We start from the raw sequence: 20,131 nt of genomic DNA on the forward strand, positions 1-20,131 counted from the left end.
GAAAGAAATTGACATCGAAATTTTATATTTAAATATTAACGAAAAATGGCTTAAATAAACTTTTGAATTGTATTCTTTGTTAAATTTTTGTGCATTATATTTGGACAAAAAATTTTAATTATATTTTTATTTTTGTCATAGAATACAATAACTTGAAATCTAAATGGATTTAAACTCAATTACCTCAGTTATAGAGATTTTCTAGATCTTCTAAACTTCTATCTTCATCTGTCAAATGTCTTTTAAAATTATGTTTCTTACCTTTATAAATAAAAATCTCTATCATTATAGCAAGATTCTTATTCTTAATGAAACTGAGCTGACCTAGTTATATAAAGCGAGGCTTCTAAATTAAGAGCAAGCAGTGCAACGTGTCTGCTCTAGAGAACATCACGGCATCGTCTTCACTATCAGTTACACAGAGAATGGATGATCAACAAGACAAATTGCTGCCAATAGCCAACGTGGGGAGAATCATGAAGAAGATATTACCACCGACCGCTAAAATCTCGAAAGAAGGCAAGGAAAGAATGCAAGAATGCGCGTCGGAGTTCATAAGCTTCGTCACCGGGGAAGCCTCCGACAAGTGCCACAAGGAGAACCGGAAGACAGTGAACGGCGACGACATCTGCTGGGCTCTGAGCTCGATAGGGTTCGACGTCTACGCCGAGGCCATGACCAGATATCTTCATAAGTTCCGGGAGTACGAGAGGCAAAGGGCAAATAATCAAACCATGGGCGGCGGCGCGGCCAGCAACGACGAAGATGGATCCCCACCGGATAACCAAACCGCCGGCGAAACAGCGTATATCTGAAAAATTCTTTCTTTTTTTGGTTCTTCCTTTACTGTAAGTTAGGTTTGGGATTTTCCTTTTAGAGTGTGATTGAAAATCGAAAAATGATTTCTGAAAATTATTTTTTGGATTTTTACTGTTTGGGATTTAGCTGTATTGTCTTCTTCCATAGATTCAGATTACAGAACCCAAATTCAGATTTGGTGAATGGTGATAATATAATCTCTCTACATTTATGCTTTCCTGGCCTTCTTGATCTTAAACACCATTTAATTTATTCAATCTAGCTTATTAATCACGTCGTCATTGAAATGGAAATTCGAGGAATCTTCAGAAAAGTTTGGTAACATTCTGCAGAAAATCTTAGCTAGATTTATGATGGTACCCACAGAGAAAGTGTTGTTTGCATTTAAGTTTTTAAAATAAACTTTTATTATTTAATGCGATTTTTTACACTTATCATTATTTTTCATATTTATTAGTAATGAGTTAATGATATGGTGTACGACTTTGGTGTAAATTGCATTAAATTGTCATATACACACACTGCTATGTGTAGTTAACCCTACCTGGATACGATTAAGAAAATTTAATTAAATTTGTTATAAATAATAGCCCTATAGAACATTAGAATGTAAGAATTATTGTTTAATTTGCCTGTTGGAGCACATTGTATTGTATAACATATATCCTTGAAATATTCGATCATCTGAACCTAAAGCATAAATCAGTCTGTCAAACCCTCCAATTATGCACAACAGAAACTCAAATTGCTAAAAATAAAAATAAAAATTTATTTAGAATAAGGGTTAGATAGAAGTTTTATAAGCAGGTAATAATTTTTTTTTTGAAATATTTATGATTTTTTTACAAGATAGTATTTGTACTTTACTTTCTCAAACATTTTTAGTCCTAAACATCTATCTAAGCCTCCACCACCGGGAATAATTTAATTAGTCCTTCAAAATTATTCCCACTAATTTAGTCCTTCAAAATTATTCCCGCTAGAATGGTTGAAAATGTGTTTTGTAATTAGATTATTGATTTAGTAATCCATTTTCATGTGTTTCGTAATTTAACCAAACATCAAGAGTTTGATCGTTGACTTTGGGTATGCAACTGTCTTAAAGTCACATGTTTATCCTAAAACTTTTAGATTTATTTTTGCTTTAATAAGTATCACATTTATTTTTACTTATTACGAAACAAATGCGCATATAGCGAGGCCTTACTAGAATGCTCTTTTTTTTTTTTTTTTGTACGTTTATAAAAAGATGTGAATTGAATTTAAAATTTTCTATCTAAATTCTAAAATACATGTTTATGCAGTTAAATTACGAGATTTCCGCAATACAAAATACCTTGTTTGGTAATATAGTTAGCTTATCAGTCAATTTTAGCTTATTTGATCATTATTACCTATTTGACTTGGTTAAACAATGTTTGATTAAACAGTTTTTTGTAATAGCTTATTGTTTCAAAACGTTAAAATGTAAAAAGTTGCTCAAAGCAATTTTTTCGATCAGCTTTTTAAAAAAATCTTTGCATGTAATCAGCTATCTAATTTATCAAACATCTTTCTACAATCAGTTAATGTCATCAACTAGTGAAACTTATCAATCCAATCAGTTAACAGTTATTTATCAAGCATCCCAAATATGTAAACTTAGCTATAAACTTAGACACTAAGCAGCTATTGTTAGTCCGTCCAATAATTAATGTGAAGAAGCGTGATTATCGCAGTTTATATATATAATGCCTATATGCTTATGGTTTCCAATCTGACCATTGAATTAAAATAATTCAATTTTTTTACATGGTTTAATATGATCGTATTGAGCTAGCATTTTAAAAATTATTTAACCCGATAAAATAAATAAATCCATTTCAATTATACAATATAAATCATAATTTATAATCATAAACTCTATCTCCTTTGAGCTCTGCTTAAATACTTTCTTGGTCATCACACATAAACCAATGCATAATAATCAAAAGAGTTAATGATGGTTTCAGTGAGTAATAATAAGTTTAGAGGGGTAAATAAATTTATTAAGGCTTTCAAACTTGTTCGACAATTAGGTAAATCAACTTCAAGTGTTTGACTACAATAGCTAATTTTTCAACAGTAATATCTATAAAGGTTATATTGAAATCTTAACTATATAGCCAAAAAAAATCTTTATGAGAGTTTAATTCACCGATCAAAGAGATATTCTAGAGCACACTAATACATTTTGTATGTATGAAAATAGTTAAGCAATTTAAAGATGTGCAAGAAAATAAAGTGTGTTAAGTAAAGATGAGATAGAACAGTTTAGAATGGTTGAATGATGATTTAATTCTGCTACTCCACTCTAATTTTTTTTTTCACTTGAGGAAATTCACTAGCATTTTTTTTCAATCACATAAAAATACAGGTTAAATCAAACATGTGCATGCCCTGATCACAAAGCTAGCACTAAGCTTGTTTAGGTTTTCTCAGGAGTCTACGAGTTTGATACTTCGATCCCTGGCTTCTTTCTACAACACTGTGTAGAGATATACAACGTAACGTTTTATATATCAACCATTTTTCCTCCAACTAGAAACTATTGAATAGATCTAGATCAACTCGAAACTATTGGAGTCATTGGAAAGGTATTGACTTTGTAAAAGTTTCAGGGAATTTACTTGTAATTTGTAAACTCATTGGAGGGAAACAAATTCGAACAATACAACTTGCAATATATATAAGATTTAACAAGTATAGACTTTTAGTTAACCATCCATTATGCGTAAGTGTGTAACTTGCCAATAATTAAATTCAGATTTTACACTTCCCAAAACAGCTTTACTTGATTATGCAAATATCCTCATTTGTCAGTGTACCAAGATTTAACATTAGTAGTATAGATTCCTCATATACTGTATTCAAACTACATGTAAAGAATGTTGAGGAGAATGCATGGTTTCTTATATCATATAACCATGCTAGTCAAGTACATCATGGCTTTGTATAGGCCGGACAATAAGTTGTTAAGTATAGCAAAGGTGAGTTTAATTTGTAAGTCACTTTGGGAAAATGTTTTATTATAAATTTAGAGACTTATAAAAGATTATATAAACAACTGTATTTATCTCAAGTGAGCTTCATACTAATCATTTTTATTATATTACTAGTTATAAGTATGCACATCGAGCAATTATGACACGCCTCTGCATGCTGAAGCTCAAATTCACAACCTCCCATATGGGAGTCCAACTCGGGTGCTATCTGAGCACAAGGTGCTTGGCCAATACATGATTGTTTATATATATTTATTATATAAGTGTTGATTAATCAATACATAAAATTTTCTTTGATATATTGACAATTTCAATTAATTTTACAACAATGACAGATACTAACTCAATTAAATAATGTAAATATATGTTATGATAATCGACCAATTAACAATAAAGTCAATTTAATTTGTTTACTTTATTATAAACCTATTAAATTACCAAATATTTAGAGAATATAAGTAATAATTGCAATGTTCATTTAAAAAAAAAAATAATGGACATGCATCTAGGTGGAGAGATGAAAGACAAACAATAAATTAGGAAGGAATAAGGTTCAAATTGGCCACTGGACGTAACATGAAAATGCAATTAGGCCACTGAACGAAAAAAAAAAAAAAAAAAAAAAAGTGCAATTAGGCCATTGAACACTCAAAAAATGTGCAATTAGGCCACTAAACTCTCCAAACGTATGCAATTTTACCGGATAGCAGGTTACCATCAATTTTAGCAGGTTACCTGCTTACATGGCAGCTTAGTTGGCATTTTTAATAATTTTTAAATAATTTTTAATAATTAATTTTAATAATAATTTTATAAAAAATTGGAAAAAATTAAATACAAAATAAAATAAAGTCGTTTTTATTTTTTTTAAAAAAAATTTAATAAAAAGTTATTATTAAAATTTATTAAAAATTAATTAAAATTTATTAAAAATACCAACTCAGCTGCCACGTAAGCAGATAACCTGCTAAAATTGAGGGTAACCTGCTATCAGGTGAAATTGCACATTTTTGGAGTGTTCAGTGGCCTAATTGCACTTTTTTTTCGTCCAGTGGCCTAATTGCATTTTCAGGTTACGTTCAGTGGCCAATTTGAACCTTATTCCAATTAGGAATTAATTGTCATTAACCCCCAAATTTGCCCTTACACTTGTAAAAGAAATTTGTGATGGACTGGTGGTATATTGATTTCATGCTACTCCATCTGTTGTATTAACAAGCTTGATAAGACATTATGATTGTACAAAAAAAAATTAAAAAAAGGTAGAACTAATGAAAACAAACAATTACACCAGCACATTTTTTATTCCAGTTAGAACCTTACTAACGTTGATTTCTTTTTTTTTTTTTTTTTTTTTTATATTTAGTAGATATTTAACTCATTTCACTTGAAAAATTGAAGGCAAATTAAAATAGATATGAAACTACTAGTACTCAAAATAGATATGAAACTTGTTTCTTTAAATTTAACTTTTATGTTCCTAAGCTTTAAATTAAAGTGAACAGAGCGTCTTCATTTAATTTTCTTTATCAATATATCATCAGCACAAATTGCATTTAATTAGCTTTATAGTCAATATAACAGTGCGTGACATACTAATTGCTTCATAGATATTTTCTTATATATAAAATATATGATGTGTGACACAATGATTGTTTCACTTTTTATTTTGTACATTTAATTATGAAGTTAAAAATCAAATTTATAACCTTTAATTTTAGCATAAATTATAGATTTATGTCACTCCAAAATATTGCTTCTGACCTACTGATTTCTTCAATAGACATACATATATGCTTGTCTTATTACTCTTATAAGAATTACCTATATAAAGTAGCTAGTAGCTATACGGGGGAAATTTATAGCATGGATCAAGCTGTTGGATCTCAGCGCTGCACTATGCTTCTCCTTGGATTGGACTTGGCCCGACCTACGCCCACATCCCACCTGTGACTGGATTCGGCTCTGATACCAATTGTTGGATCTAAGCGTTGCACTATACTTACTTCCCAGGGGGTCACCCATCCCGGGATTGCCGGCCGGAAGTCAAACACGCTTAACCACAGAGTTCTATGGTACCTGGTTGTCATATCCTACTTAAAATCAATTGGTGATAGGTAGGTGGACATTAACCATTTAACCACATCTCTCCATGGTAAGCCACAACGTCACGTCTCGAATCGAGCAGGGACTGAACTCGGCCAACCCGGCCGACGCCCAACACAAGCTCCACATAACATTATGAATCCTTAATTGGAACAAGTTACAAAATTCATACTCATAAGATACATAGTTTCATAACACAAAATGTAAAAAATCATAACACAAGACAAATAGCATAGCATTATGGACCCACCTGGATTGAAAAGACAAGGTACAGAATTCATACTCCGTACAAAATTTCATAACACAAAACACAAAAAATCATAACACAACACACATACACAGGTTATATATTTACTTATTTTTCAAATATGATTTTGGTACATAATCTGTGTTCATAGGAACAGAATTTCACAGCACAAGATCAGATACATAAATTCATAACATAAGACACAATTACAAAATTGTTTCAGGTACAAAATTCATATTCTTAAAGTACAGAATTTCATAACGCAAGACACGAAAAGTAACAAACACAAAATACATGCACATGAACTAGGATCGTTCATAGTGTCGTGTGAACCCTGATCTATGGTATAAGGATTGGCTATAGGGTGGCTAGATTTTGAGTTGATTGGACCAATATAGTTGGTAGCTAGGGCTTAAGAAAGTGAGTAGGGTTTCAAAAGGAAAAGGGAATTGAAATAGGGACCACTTCTCCAATATCGTCCTAGAGCAGAGTTCCCGTTGGAAGGCGAAACCCTACATCAAAAGGCTGAAAACTCTCTAGCTTCAAGCTTTCTGTCACGGAATATGGGGAGAAGATGCAAGAAAAGGGTGCAACAAAATAATGCCATATTTATTGGTTTTATTCCAATATATAATAATGGATGGAACTAAATTATTAAATTACTTGGTGGTGGGAGATTTTCTATTTTTAATAATCTTATTTTTAAGTACGTAGGGGGTTGCGTATGATGTCATGGGTGACGGGCTAACGAAGCTAACAGACAAGCTAGCCTGTAAATATATACAATTTTAGGAGACAATTCCTTTTTCTTTTTTCTTTTTTTTTTAAAAAAAAAAAATAAAAAAAAAAAACTTTTCACCACCTTGCCCACTGAGTTCCGAAATAAATTAGAATGATCTCTCAAGTATTAAAATTGGTAAAATAAAAATAAAACTTTTATTAGAAAAATATTGAAATGTCAAATTTTGTCCAACTTTCAATAGTTGGTTTTATAACTTCACATGAAAAACGAAACTACTAATTGAATTGGTAGATGAAAAGGGGAATTAATTCTTTTTATTTTTTTTTAAGACAAGAGAAACCTATTTCTATTATTCAAAAGTACATATATATTGTGTAAACTTCACTCATATGTAATTAATTAAAATTGATTTCACTTTTGTCTCACGACTTTTGAAGTCTTATATCACTTTTGGTGCGAGCCGCATAACTTTAATTTTTTTTTTTTTAATTTTGGTGCTTAACTTGGAGTTTTTTTTTTTTTTTTTTTTTTTTTTTTTTTTTTTTTTTTAGTTTTGGTCCTTCCGGTCAAATGTGCTGCAAAATGTTGCTAGGTTTTATATTTTTAGGGGTAAAATTGTCATTCCAAAAAAAAGATCTTCAATATCTAAACAAAATCACTGTAAAATCAAATTTATAAGATTGTTTGATTGATGAGAGCAATGGGGAAAACAGGCAGAGACTAAACACATATCTATGAGATTTATAGCGTCGACGATTGACAAATTAAAAACTCTTCTCTTTCTCTTAATATGATTTCACTTTTGTTTAGATATTGAAGATCTTTCCTTGGGATGGCGATTTCATCCCTAAAAGTATAAAATCTAACAACATTTCGCAACTAATTTGGTTAAAATGACCAAAATTGATAAATTAAAAAAAAAAAAAAAAACACACACTAAGTTATGCATCAAAACTGAAAAAATTTAAAATTATGCACCAAAAGTGAAATTAATTCTAATTAATTATTATGAATAGGTGTAGTTTAGATTTTTATGATGCAATGCACAATTTGGGTTAGAATTTAAAACTCTTAAAATTAATACCTTTCAAAAATTATACAAGTCAAATTTCGTAAGTGCATATAACATAAATCTTCAAATAGAGTGAGTTGAACATGCAACTAACACGTACAAGTTGAAGGTGTAGAATATAGCTTTGAAGATAGCATATTGCTCACATAGCATACATCAAATATCGGCATTACTTGCAAAGTAGTAGACTTTTCCAAAAGCACATAGTTTGTGGACAAAAATTAGCTCTTAGTGAGAAAAAAAAAAAAAAAAATCCTTGAACCACTATTAATTATTATTACTTTATCTCATCTTTACTTTATGCACTAAACTGTATTTTCTTCCACATCTTTATATTTTTTTAATTATTTTCATACTTACAAAATATATATGCTAGTGTGCTATAGAATATTTCTCTCAGCTGTACATGAAGCTCTCACAAAGTTTTTATTCACTATTTAGTAAATATTTCAACATAACCATTATAATTGGTATTGTTCAAAAATTAACTATTGTATTCGATCAGATACTTGAGTTTGATTTACTTAATTCTCAAATAAGTTTTGAAAAAACCTTAACAAGTCTACTTGCGCCCTCTATACTTATTAATATTCTTACATTAATTCTTTTGATTATTATTATTATGTAATATGGGTTTGTATGTGTGACCAAGAAAGGGTTCAAGCAGAGCTCAAAGATGATATCTGATATGCATATATAGACTAGTAGCTAATATATGTTTCAAAATTTATGATTATAAATCATGACTTTTATTTTATTTTATTTTATTTTATTTTTTCGGTGACGAGGGAAATCTTGCATTGTGACCCTACTTGGCAAAGAATCACAATGAAATAAACCAGTCTAGCGGCTATAGTCAGGGACGGAGTCAGAAAATTAATTGAGTGGGGGCGAAATTTAAATGGCGATAGAAATATTTATTACAAAATACCAAACCGGCATAATAAGGTTAAAATACAAAATACTTTATAAATTACAATAGAATATTTTTATAGATTACACGATAGTTAGAGTCAGAGCCAAAAATATACTTGTGTGGGGTGAAAATGTGAAAATATTTATGACAAAATATGAAACATAATCCATTAGATAAATTTTTTTGAATAACACTATATTCATAAATACTTTTAATTTTTTTTTATTTTTTTTTAGTTAGATCAACTTTAAGTTTTTCTAAATTAATTTGAATACAATGAAGTAGAGTAATGAATTGAAGTAGATCAACTAGTAAATTAATTCAAATAAATTTATATGAAGTATAATATAAACTTGTGTACTACATTAATTAAATGGTTCATAAAACTGATAAAAGTACACTAACAAAATATTTAATTTATCTTAAAAAGGAATAAAAGAGATAAAAATAAACAAGTATTGTTAATGAGTTTTGAACCCATGACCATATACTTTTTATTAAAATCAAATTTAAAGTTCAACCAACTAAACTACTCAAACAATTAATAAATTAAACATAAATATAAATTTTATGTAACATTTAATGCTATATATATATATATATATATATATATATATATATATATATATATATATATATATATATATATATATATATATATATATACATATATATATAAAGAGGTGGGGACTGCCCCCAGGCTAGCTCCGTCCATGGCTATAGTTGACCGGCTCAAACCAAAAAGGTCAATAAGCAGCTCACACAAGGAGTCGAAATTTAAAATGTGTATTTACCAAACCAATAGCTTGACCAACTTGAGTGAAATTGCCCCTTATATATTGTATACTAGTTGTAAATATGCACCATGTGGTATTGATTAATGTCTAATGAACAACAAAATGTTAGTTCTAATTGATCATGACAACAATTTAATTTACAACATGTTTGGTTCACGGAATCAATTTTAAGAGAATAGAAATGCTATTTCATAAGGAATTGGATAGGCAAATAATAGAATAAGAATTATATTCTAGTAAATAAAAAATCATATTAAAAAAATTAAACGTCATATACATTCCTCATAGAATCAAATAAATAGAAAAAATATAATACGCGAACCAACGCGTTGTTATTGTTATGCATGAATTGTGGATAATCTATAATCTTGTACTCAAACCTATACTATGGATTATTATAGACTTACATATATTAACTTATGTACAATTTAATCCACTAGTGGAAATTATGGAATTTGCGACCACCTGAAAGTGATCTTAAATCAAGTTGATACCAAAAAATGGTCGGAAATAGCAACAAAGGTTTTTCCGGATGCCAAAAGTGATCGGAACAAGACTTTTGACTTGATTTAAGATCACTTTCAGGTGGTCGGAAATTTCATAATTTCCAGTAGTGATCATTCATAAAATTTACGAAAGACATGAAAACGGATTACTAAATCAATAATCTAATTACAAAATACATTTTGAATAATTCAAGATTACAAGACAAAAATAATGGAGCACACATAATTTTGAAGGACTAAATTATGAACTCTTCATAAAACCCATATATAACCCTTATTCTTAATAAGTTTTATTAGTTAGACTACGAGGTGTCTTGAGTTGGCCCTAACTATATATATTTCGCACTTTTAAGCACTTACCATACATAAACCGATCCTCTAAGCATATATATTGATTTTTCATACAAGAGAGGGTCTTGAACTACCGACATTTATGAAGCGATAAGAGTGCACCGCTACTCACACCAATAAATCTAGTTTATTCTAAATAATTTTTAATACACTATATATATATATATATATATATATATATATACACACACATGATTGGAGGGTTTGATTGACTGATTTAAGCTTTAGCTTCTGCTGAATATTTGATGGATATATACATAAAATACAATACAATGTGCTCCAAGAAACAAACAGTTCTTACATCATATACGGCTATTATTTACAACAAATTCAGTTAAGCTTTCTTAATCCTATCTGGATAGGGCTAATTGTACTACACATAGCAGATTAGCAGTGTGTATACATATGGCAATGCAATTTATTACACCAAAGTCGTACACTGTTATATGGAAAATAATGATAGTGTAAAAAATCACATTAAATAATAAGACTTTATTTTAAAAACTTCGATGCAAATAACATTTTCTATGTAGGTATATATCCTTAATTCTCACTTCAATTCATTGAATGATAGGATATAAAGATTCTATAGTAATCAAGGACAAATTAAAGTGGCTAATAATGCTATTAACAAAAACAGTTCATTCAAAGAAATTCAAAGCTAATACCTTCCCTGAAAAGATTATTTAAAAAAAAATTAAAAATTCCTGAATGTTTACCATACTATTCTGAAGATTCAAACTAGCTAGAACCAAATCACAAAGATTCCTCAAATTTCCATTTGAATGACAAAGTGATTAATAAGCCAGATTCAACATAAATGGTGTTTAAGATCAAGAAGGTAGGTATACATGTAGAAAGATTATCACCAAATCTGAATTTGGGTTCTGTAACCTAAAGAAAAAAAGACAACTAACTAAATCCCAAATAGTGAAAACCCCAAAAATGATTTTCAAAATTCTGTTTGGGTTACAACCACACTCTAAAAGAAGAAGATAGTACAATTAAATCCCAAACTATGAAAACTCGAAAAATGATTTTCAAAAATCATTTTTCGAGTTTTCAAATACAAACTCAAGGAAGAAGATAGTACAGTTAAATCCCAAACCTAACTTAGGCATCTCAGAAAAGAAAAGTATTTTGGATTCTGTAAATCTGAACTTACAGTAAAGGAAAAACCCAAGAAAGCATTTCTCAGATATACGCGGTTTCGCCGGCGGTTTGCTTATCCGATCCATCTTCGTCGTTGCTGGAGGCGGCGCCGCCCATGGTTTGATTGGCCCTTTGCCTCTCGTACTCCCGGAACTTATGAAGATACCTGGTCATGGCCTCGGCGTAAACGTCGAACCCTAGAGAGCTGAGAGCCCAGCAGATGTCGTCGCCGTTCACTGTCTTCCGGTTCTCCTTGTGGCACTTGTCGGAGGCTTCCCCGGTGACGAAGCTTATGAACTCCGACGCGCATTCTTGCATTCTTTCCTTAGCTTCTTTCGAGATTTTGGCGGTCGGTGGTAATATCTTCTTCATGATTCTCCCCACGTTGGCTATTGGCAGCAATTTGTCTTGTTGATCATCCATTCTGGGTGTATTTGATGATGAAGACGATGCGGTGATGTTCTCTAAAGCAGACACGTTGCACTGCTCGCTCTTAATTTAGAGCCTCACTTTACATAACTAGGGTCTTAAGTGACTGTCGGAACTGTGTAGTATTTGGTGTTTAGTAAAGTTATTTTTGTATTTGATAAAGTTATATTTTTGGTTTGAATAAGTATAAATAGATTTTGATGATCCAAAAGTGTAAAATAGGATTACTATCTTGACGCCTAAAATTTTTATTTGTAAAGACTTGATAATAGTATTAGAAATAAATGTAATCAGATTTCGATGAATTATAGTGTAATTTATGTCATAATTTATACCCAAAAATGTTAGCCCAGGTTTAGGTTCAAGATATTTCAACAAACATTTTTGGTAGTATATTGATGAAATCTACATCCAAAAGATAGTTGCTAATGAGGCTGAAAAAGGAAAAGGTAGTAAAGGCCATGTTTGGTAAAAAAATTGGTCTATAGCTCAATTTTGGCTTATTTGACCAGGTAATTTATATCTTACACCACGGCGTACATTGCACTATGCGCCCAGATGCAAAACGACGTCGTTTTAATTATTTTTTTTTTTGAAATTTCCCGCCCCAGTGAATGGCAGTAGGCTTTTCTTTAAAAAAAAAACCGCTGTTCAAAAATGTACATAATGTTATACTTGAATACACATAATGTTATACATGAATACACATAATGTTATAACAAAATATACATACTCTTTTTAAAAGATAATACACATAATCTAACATAATACATAATAAACATAAACTTTTAACATAATACACATCAACTCTTAACATAATACACACAAATTTTCTGATTCGGATGTACATAATTGTATAAAAATAATGTACATAATTGTATAAAAAAATACACATAACTGTATGAACGAATACACATAACGTTGTGAACGAATACACATAACGTTGTGAACGAATACACATAATCTCAGCAACTTCCTACCGCGCCTCCCAACACGACCCCAAAACGACGTCGTTTTGGGAGGCGCGCGGCGCACAGTGCTATGTGCGCCGTGGTGTAGGATATAACGATTGATTTGACCACTATTAATTGTTTGATTTAGTTAAAATATCAATGTAAATGTTTGGTTAATTAACTTTTTGTAACTTCAAAAGGCTAAAATTCAAAAAGTTACTCTAAGCAACTTTTTCAATTAGCTTTTTGAGAAAAGAAATTATATCGAACAGCTATCAGCTAACAGCTAATTTACCAAACACTTTTCTACAATCAGCTAATGTTATCAACTATTTATACCCTCTAATTAACACAATCAGCTAACAGCTATCAGCTAACAGCCATTTTACCAAACAGGGCCTTCATTGAATCAAGGATGTTCGGTAGTATAGTTTTGGTTGATTCTTTGGTCATGGTGGTTAATTAGCTGAAGAACTGGAAAGTCAACTAGAGGATCTAATAGGTAAATATGTTGAAGGAATGAAAAGTGCAATAGAAAAGGACTCGGAAATTCATCCAGAAAGTAGATTGGCAAATGCACGGGAAAGTCAAAATGTGGTGGCTTAGGAAAGTGAAAATGTCCAAGTTAAATGTATACCCTTAGATCATTTTAAATGTTAATTTAAACAATTAATTTTTTTTAAATATCTTTTTAGTAACCATTGATATAATTCGCTGGTCAAATCTGTTAACGCTAACTGCTAACTGCTGATTGTCAAATAATGACATTGCGAGGTACTTTCTCACTTTAATTTGTTGTGTGATTTGAATACTTTCTTTGTCAACAAATCCCTCAAGTAGTCAATATGATTGGCTTTATTAATTTAAATTTTTAAAATTTTTTCATGGTATTAATAAAATACTTGGTAAATAAATATATAGCATTATTTTGTATTATAATTTATAACTTTGATATTTAATTTAAAAATAGTGCACAAAAAAAGATAATAGAAATGTAGTGAATATAATCAATTGATGAATTTGAATGTAAAGAATTTTTACATTGGAGAAAAATAAAGAAAATATACTAATGAAATTATTTCTCTTAATTAATTTATTGATAATGAATAATTTTTTTAATAAAGACATTGTGGGGACAATGTAGCGAATATAATCAATTGATGAATTTGAATTTTGAATGTAAAGAATTTTTATATTGGAGAAAAATAAAGACAATATAAGTAATGAAATTATTTCTCTTATTTAATTTATTGATAATGAATAATTTTTTTTTGAATAAAGGCATTGTAGACACATAATTCTAAATTAAAGAAATGCATATACATTATTTTTTGTGGTAGCTACTAAATTATTATTTAATTTAATAAGAGTAAAATAGAGTACTAATTATGCCAACTTTGATTGGAATGTGGTTTGAACCTAAGACCTTTCTTATTGAAATCAATGAGTAAGTTAACAGTGAACTAACCGAAATTAAGGGAAAAGATAATATTTAACAGAAAAGTTAACAGATAATCATATTCATTAAGGATAAAATAGGAAATCTCAAGGGAAAATTAAAATCTGATCAATCTGAACCATTCATTTGATTAAAAAATTTGACCGTCATTTTTTCTACCCATTATAGGCCTAACTCTCTTGGGCTCTTATTAGTATAGTAGATTTTTTCTACCCATTATAGGCCTAACTCTCTTGGGCTCTTATTAGTATAGTAGATATGTGACACTTTGGGCTTAATTATTTATTCGTTATAGCATCCTATGTTTTTAGAGTAGTTATGTTGTGCATCCGTATGCACCATGCATGGTGCATACGGATGCAAAAACGACGTCGTTTTTTAAAAACACGCGTCTCCCCTTAAAAAAAAAAAAATTAGGTTCGATTCCTAGCAACATCATTATGTTGTTCATTCATTCTGGAATTTTAGTTCATAGATTATGGAATTTTAGTTCATTGATTCTGGAATTATAGTTCATCGATTCTGGAATTGTAGTTCATCGATTCTGAAATTTTTAGTTCATAGATGAGATTCTAAAATTTTAGTTCATTGATTATGGAATTATAGTTCATCGATTATGGAATTATAGTTCATCGATTCTGGAATTTTAGTTCATATGTTGTTGTTGGGAATCTAACCTGATTTTTTTTGTGGGGAGACACGCGTTTTTAATAAAACGACGTCGTTTTTGCATCTGTATGCACCATGCAGGTGCATACGGATGCACAGCATAATTCGCCATGTTTTTATGGTTTAAATTCTATTGAACTTATGAGTCTACTTAATTTGGATGCATACTTATTAATTATTCTTGAGATTTAATGTTATATGATTTCTTGTTCGTTTGACTGGGATTTCATTTGAGTAGCTAGCAACTAGGTGCTTACAAACCATCTAGGGAAATATATACAAATTGAATGTTTGCCAGTTCCGGAAATGTTATTTGTGTTGCTAAGAATTCACAGAACTTAATGCAATAGATACTTGAATCCTAGGCATTTGTTATAGGGTTAGGCTGCCTATTTAGGATATTAATGAGGCTTAATTGGCGGTATTTGTCACTTTTAAGTAACTTACGCCAACTATTATAATAAATAAATATCATTTCTGTTGCTAAGCACCTTGTGCTTAGATGACACTCAGGTTGGACTCACATATGGAAAGTTGTAAGTTCGAGCCTCAGTTGAGGCGTTATTGGTTATTTGTGCTTTAGTAGGTTGGGGTTGGATAAATTATTATTAATTTTAAAATCATCCATTTGTTTAGTGAAGCTCTTTACCTAAGAAATAATAGTGGGCTGTGCACATTTGGTGTACGCCTTTGCCTTTGTCAGCGGCACTCAGGCGGGTCTTAGCTTGATCAACAGTTTCGATGGCCAGAGCTCGGATACCTATCATAGCCGCACTAGTTGGCCGGATACCTGCCTTTTGCATGGCGCACAGTCAGGACCAGCACAAGGCAGAGATGGGGTCGCCTTTAAGAATTGTCTTGACAAGCTCCACCATTGACTCGCTGCACTACAGCCTCTTTTGTAGCCGGTAGTAAGACGATCGCCGGGCGGTCGAGAAATCGAAATTTGCGTGGGGCGCGGACTGTTTGACAAAAAAAAAAAAAAAAAAAAAAAAGAAATCCTCCTTCGAAACCCTTGTGGGAGGATTCCAACTTTTCGAGGAACAAGTGACAGTCCCTCTGGGGTATCTATACATAACCAGGGGCAACCACTCCGATTCTTGATAGTTGGAAGAATTGGTGAAAGAAGGGAAGAGTGGCCTCATCTTGTAGGTAATGAAGGAAGGTGAGGAAGCTGACCAGGAGGCGGTAGGAGTTAGAGGCTAGCTGACCATGCACGAGGCCATAGTAGCGAAGAATCAAAGATTTAAGGGGGTGGAGAGGCACTTGGAAGCCGCAGCGGACCGACGGGTAGTGAATGCCTATGAAACCTCCCTCTAAGGGGTTGATGATCAACCGCTGACCAGCTTCCCGGGCATGGTGGTAATTAGAGGAAGAGAGGGTAGGGTGGTGAGTCACCAGCAAGCCTAGGTCCTCAAAGCGGTTTGGCTTCCGGTGGACTAGTAACTGTACAGGAGCAGAAGAGGTAGGTCCCGACATAGTCATCGGTGGGGAAGTGGTGGCCGGTGCCGTAACTGTAACACCCCAGATTTTCGAAACTTTTAAAACTTATATAATAAAGGTAATCTCTTATTAAATCCCAAAACAGAGCATTACTAAACATAAGTGTTTGGGGTGTTATGCCACATCTGAGCTGGAGAACTCAGATGCACAGGCCATACTATCTAAAAATCCTCAAAACAGTGTCATTACATCATCATGGCACGCATGCCGATAAGGAAACTAAATATCTAAGTCTCGAGTCCTCTAGCGCGCTCCGGAGCTACTCATCTGTGCCTGAAAGCCAAATATATCTGTTCAGCGAATAATGCTGGTAACCCACTCCAACGCGTTAAAATACAATATAGGTATATATATATATATATATATATATATATATATATATATATATATATATATATATATATATATATATATATATATATATAGGAAAACCATTTTGAAGCCGGAAGATATATACTTAGGAGACTCTAGCTTTAAAACCGAGAATGGACTCAACAAGTAGGGACAAGCACATTCAACAGATATAATCATGCATATAAAGATACTAGCATATAACCTGAGGTCACAAGATTATTTCACGTCATTCATATCATTATTCAGTCATCATCTCAATCACATAAACACACTTTGGTGGTGCCGCAGGACCCTTCACGCGCCCATACACAAAGCGCCAGTGCATATAGCTCTGGCATGGCCCCGAAGCACCCTGACTGTACCGCAGCACAAGGGGTCGATCGCAACCGACCGATGAACCGCAGCTCATCATAATGTTTGATAGCAACCAAACAGTGGACTGCAGCCCAAAAGTGTATTTCTGATCGCAACCAGATTATGAACCGCAGCTCATGTAAAATGTTTGATCGCAACCAAACGGTGGACCGCAACCCTATATAATATTTATATACCTGACCGATCGCAACCGGCCTGGTTAACAGTTGGTATGGTTCTCAACCCATCCAACTGCCCGTATAGCCAATTTGATCGCAACCAAATTGGGGTATCATGCACACATAACACATGCAACCCACAGTAGCACATTGGGAAAGCGGAGAAAACGTATAAATAAACTTAGGCGTGGTCATCCACATACTAGGAATAGTCCTAAGGGGTTCATACATCTTTCGCCTAGGTCAACAGGATACCAATTCAACAAGCATGCAATACATAAGACTCTTTTATCCTACGAATGGTACCCGAAACATCTAACTAGACTCAGGCATGATAAACGGAGTCCGTTGGGACACCACGAGGGTCGGGGAAACATCAAACGGGGAAAACCACCTTCCCACTTGGGATTTTCCAGCGGGTGGAGGACCACCCGCCGGCGGCGAGACTACTGGGCAGCGGGTGCCCGGTGGGCAGTCGCCTGCCCGCCGGCTGCCCGCTGCCGGCGACGCCCTTAGGGGCAGCGGGTTCCCCTACCCCCACCTACCCCCCACTGACTCTTTTTCAATACTTGGGTGACCATGTTTGGACACTTTTAAACGCAAATGACGACACCGCGTAGTCAAATAATGGATCAAAACCAAGAATCACATTGAACATATCCTAACATGACTTCTAAACATAATCAACACCCGAACATGCGAATTCCCACCCAAATATACCAAGAATATCACAAATACGAAATTCACGATCCAACCTAGGGCTCTAATCATATTTAAATCACAAAATCATACTTTATCTTTAAAATCAAGATCATCAAGATTTTTCAAGAATCAACACACAATTATCAAGATCCTCTTATAATCATCAAGATTATCAAGATCAACACATAAGATCATCTCATCAACATCAAGAACATATCATAATCATCATAAAAGATTTATCAAGACGCAAGCATAGAATAAGGAGCCAAAGAAGAAGATTATAGCAAGGAGAATAGGTTTTGTTGAGACATGGGTTACCTCTTAGCCTTAATTAGAATCCTTGGCTATAAAGGGTCTTTCTTTAAGATCTCTTCTTCTTGATTTCTCCTATGGAAATTCTTGGAAATTCTTGTGTGGTGAAAGCTATTGTGGTGTGAGTTCTAGGTGCCTCCTATGTCCTTATATATATATCTAAGAGTCCTTATTAGAGTATGAATGATATGGATTTACTAATTATATTTCTTATAGGACTAAGGGTTTGGTTTAGGGATAAGGGTCCATGGTCTATGGTGGACCTTTCCTAGTTAATTAATGGATTTTAATTCTATTTTTAGGGTAAGCAATTAAATAATTAGTTTGGGTTTAGAGGCGGTAACACGGGGTGTTACAGTAACGCTTTAACAGCGTGAAGAAGAGGAAGAGAGGGTGCGAGAAGAAGACATTTAGAAGAGATTAGAGAGAGGGTGCGAGAAGAAGACATTTAGAAGAGATTAGAGAGAGGGTTGGCCTTAAAAGGACATGGAGGTGGGACTAGCTGGAAAAGTAGCCTGAGACTGGGAGGAAGGCCGGAAAGCGAAAGGCAACGGTTGCCGAACGGAGAAAGTAGAGAGAGAAGAACAGAGCGCCGGGAAGGTTAGGTTGAAGTGAAAAGTGAAGAAAGCATTGGCGAAAAACTGAAAGGGGTATTTATAGGGGAGGATGGGTGCCCAGATGGTGACACGTGGCAAGCATTCGATGGCTAGCAAGCAGACATGACGTCTAACACGACAGTTATATTAGGGTAAACTTTCGAAATTCTAACTGGCGGGAAACGATATGTATTGAATACTGTTCATTTATGGGCGAAACCCTCGCGAAACTAGTCAGGAATTAAGCTAGTCGTGATGGGTGAGAAGGGAATCACGACTACGGAGATGGCACGACCTGTTGCGGACATGTTTCTTAGCTACACTACAAGATTAATAGGTACATGGAGGACTCAACTTGCAGTTAGCATTCAGACTTACTTTCCCGAGCCATCGCCTTACTAGATCTCGGGAACGTGAGGGACTAGTGATGGATACCCCTGGGTAGGCTACCTAGTTAGGAGCACCTCTCAACTCTCAGCTTGCAGCTTGACTACACTACTCGGTAGGCGTTAGATTTGTTGAACCTGGCTGCCCACCTAGCGTAGGCCGTAGGCGCCCGGGTGGGCTGGTGAGCCTAATCGAGTGCCGCTTCCAGAGGCGGTTAAGAGGAGATTTCCCATGGATTTCCTCCATATGTTGCGCGGGATTTCCTTTTTCGATATTAAGAAAGAAGTGTGGCTGATTGGGCAGCTTTCCTAAGATCAAATTTATTAATTTCTTCTCTTTACTTTTCAAAGGCATGTAAATCTTGTATAAATATCCCCCTTAGGTACATTGTAATGGGATCTGAATTGAATTCTCCTACAATTACTATGCTAATTCACTCTCTATTTTTCTACATTAAATCGTTTTACGGTTGTGTTGGTCGCCGTCCAACTGCCCCGTGGCCG

General features: G+C 33.2%; 2 protein-coding genes across 2 annotated transcripts; one reads left to right on the forward strand and one right to left on the reverse strand.

Moving 5' to 3' along the window:
- Nucleotides 1–402: 402 nt before the first annotated feature.
- LOC109155369 (nuclear transcription factor Y subunit B-5-like) lies at nt 403–931 on the forward strand. The gene has a single exon (XM_019303050.1). The coding sequence runs from the start codon at nt 426–428 to the stop codon at nt 813–815; it is 390 nt and encodes a 129-aa protein (XP_019158595.1). The 5' UTR covers nt 403–425; the 3' UTR covers nt 816–931.
- Nucleotides 932–11,653: 10,722 nt separating this feature from the next.
- Nucleotides 11,654–12,256, reverse strand: LOC109155370 (nuclear transcription factor Y subunit B-5-like). Its single transcript, XM_019303051.1, has one exon. The coding sequence runs from the start codon at nt 12,152–12,154 to the stop codon at nt 11,774–11,776; it is 381 nt and encodes a 126-aa protein (XP_019158596.1). The 5' UTR covers nt 12,155–12,256; the 3' UTR covers nt 11,654–11,773.
- Nucleotides 12,257–20,131: the final 7,875 nt, after the last annotated feature.

This window comes from Ipomoea nil, unplaced genomic scaffold (genome assembly GCF_001879475.1).
Source record: "Ipomoea nil cultivar Tokyo-kokei standard unplaced genomic scaffold, Asagao_1.1 scaffold2701, whole genome shotgun sequence".
Taxonomy (NCBI): Eukaryota; Viridiplantae; Streptophyta; class Magnoliopsida; order Solanales; family Convolvulaceae; genus Ipomoea; species Ipomoea nil.